This window comes from Nansenia antarctica (assembly GCF_963989245.1).
Source record: "Nansenia antarctica genome assembly, chromosome: 11".
Lineage (NCBI taxonomy): Eukaryota > Metazoa > Chordata > Actinopteri > Argentiniformes > Microstomatidae > Nansenia > Nansenia antarctica.
The window spans coordinates 14,046,201-14,048,990 of NC_137681.1; the positions used below are offsets into that span (position 1 = coordinate 14,046,201).

The 2,790-nt window shown below is 53.5% G+C and overlaps 1 protein-coding gene across 1 annotated transcript; it reads left to right on the plus strand.

Moving 5' to 3' along the window:
* Positions 1-1,145: 1,145 nt before the first annotated feature.
* LOC308167835 (kelch domain-containing protein 10-like) lies at positions 1,146-2,177 on the plus strand (the record flags this gene model as incomplete). The annotated part of the gene is made up of 1 exon (XM_080542313.1): positions 1,146-2,177. The coding sequence occupies one exon, from the start codon at positions 1,146-1,148 to the stop codon at positions 2,175-2,177; it is 1,032 nt and encodes a 343-aa protein (XP_080398439.1).
* Between the last annotated feature and the right edge of the window lie 613 nt (positions 2,178-2,790).

Here is a 2,790-nt window from a genome sequence, read left to right on the forward strand (position 1 = left end):
CCATCATGGGAAGAACAATACAACAAAACATCAGGTATGTACAGCGGGTAGGACAGGTGGGGACATACACCACAGGTGGGGGCGGGGGACAAAACACAAAGTATGTACAGTGGGTAGTTCGGGTCTTTTAATCTGATTTTTGATTTAGAGGGTCCAGTTACGGATTGCAGCCTCCTGTAAATGTTTTTTGAGAGTGGTTTTGAAGGTGGGCAGTGTTTTGCACTCCTTTAAGATTATAGGAAGGGCGTTCCACATTTTTACTGCATAGTTTGCAAACGAGTTTAACCCCTTGTTTGTGGTGCAACGCGGTTGAACGTGGTTCGTGGAGCTTCCTCTGGTGTTGTATGTGTGGACGTTGTTCACTTTTTGGAAGTATGTTGACAGGTACTTGGGTGTCTTTGTGGTGTAGCGTATCTTGAAGACCAGGCCCAGTGCAAGCTGCTGCACTCTGTCAACTACTCGTAGCCAATCAAGGCTCAAAAAATGAGCAGCGGAATTGACCTGGAGGAATGACCTGGAGGAATTGTCCTGAGTATAGTAGTATAGTATAGTAGATAGTGTACATAGCCTTTATTTATGTAAACCAGCTCTTTTCCCTTTTTTATTTTACCCTTGGACCTCTTGTTTTTTAGTCTTTTTTCCAAGCACCAGGGGAGCCCCCTCCTCCTAAATTTCGTTGTATGGACCTGTACTGTATTAATGACAATAAAGACCATTCATTCATTCATTCAACTCCATCATCAAGTTTGCTGATGACACCACTGGGGTTGGTCTGATCACTAACAACGATGAGACAGAGAAGAGGTAAGAGAAAATAACCTCTCCTTCAACATCAGCAAAACTAAGGAGCTGACCGTGGACTTCAGGAAGAAGCGAGGGGGGGGGGCGCTCTCTGATTGGTCCGTAGATGCACAGCCCGGTGGTGCTCTCTGATTGGTCCGTAGATGCACAGCCCGGTGGTGCTCTCTGATTGGTCCGTAGATGCACAGCCCGGTGGTGCTCTCTGATTGGTCCGTAGATGCACAGCCCGGTGGTGCATTTTTCGAATGTTTTCGAGTGTTCATATTTGTCGTGTAATAGTAGGATTCTGTCTAGATTTTATGTAACGTTTTTGTTTTTTCGGTTGACTTGGATCTGGGGAAACGATGGAGGACCAGCTGAATATATTCGAGAAGCTGTCAGAGAGGCCTCCTCTCCGAGTAGTAGGTCATCGTACTCACCCCGTCTGCGTGGCAGACAACACCAACCTGTACGTGTTCGGAGGGTACATAGACAGGGAGATGTGGAGGTACCACTTCGCCACGAGCACCTGGCAACAGATCCGCACAGAGGGCTACATGATGCCCACGAAGCTGCCAGCCGTTCTGCACGGCAACAACCTGTTCGTATTCATAGGGTACGACGTCCACGTCTTCAACGTCAAGTACAAGCGGTGGTCGCTGCTCGACTGCCGAGGGGAGGAGCCCAATAGCCTATACGGACAGGCCATGGCCATCATTAACGGCTTCCTGTATGTGCTTGGAGGAACCACATCGCACATCTTCCGCACAGACCTGCACAGGCTGGACCTGACCACCAGGGAGTGGATCCACCTCAAGCCCAACAACCCCCAGCCGGGGGAACGGTACAGGTACAAGATAGCACACGACGGACAGAGGATCTACATCCTGGGAGGGGGGACCGCCTGGACGTCCTACCATCTGGACAAGATTGACGCCTACAATCTGGAGACCAACTCGTGGGAAGAGATCGCCACCAAGCCTCATGATGGAATCGGGTACCCGGCTCCTAGGAGTGGTCACAGCTGTGTGCACATAAGGAACGACGTGTTCCTGTGCGGCGGGTACCACGAGGGGCTGATCCTGGCGGACCTGTGGAAGATGAACCTGCAGACGTTCCAGTGGACCAGACTGCCGGCGGTGATGCCGGAGCCCGCCTACCACCACTGTGCTGCCGTCACCCCGGCTGGCTGCATGTACATCCTCGGCGGCGTGGTGAACACCATCCACGAGAACAAGCGGACTGGCTCCCTGTTTAAGATCTGGCTGGCCGTGCCCAGCCTGCTGGAGCTGTGCTGGGAGCGGCTGCTGAAGGCCTACCCCCACCTGGCCCAGCTCTCCACCATGCAGCTGCTCAACCTCGGCCTCACACAGGAACTCATAGAGCGCTTGAAATAGGGGAACGGACGGACGGACGGACAGGGAGGGAGGGACGGACGGGATGGGAGGAGAGGAGAGGAGAGGTTGGAGGGAGGGAGGGAGGGATGGGAGGAGAGGAGAGGTTGGAGGGAGGAGAGGAGAGGTTGGAGGGAGGGAGGGAGGGATGGGAGGAGAGGAGAGGTTGGAGGGAGGGAGGGATGAGAGGAGAGGTTGGAGGGAGGGAGGAGAGGAGAGGTTGGAGGGAGGGAGGGATGGGAGGAGAGGAGAGGAGAGGTTGGAGGGAGGGAGGGATGGGAGGAGAGGTTGGAGGGAGGGAGGGAGGAGAGGAGAGGTTGGAGGGAGGAGAGGAGAGGAGAGGTTGGAGGGAGGGAGGGAGGGATGGGAGGAGAGGAGAGGTTGGAGGGAGGAGAGGAGAGGAGAGGTTGGAGAGAGGAGAGGAGAGGTTGGAGGGAGGAGAGGTTGGAGAGAGGAGAGGAGAGGAGAGGTTGGAGGGAGAGCAAAGGATTTCTTTTGAAGAACAGAAGTGTTCTTCTGCCTACGTAGCCCCGCCTTAATAAAACCAAAAACAATGGGATGCCTTTTTTCCCCTTTTGTGTTTGTGTTTGCACTTCTGATGATGATGATGATGATG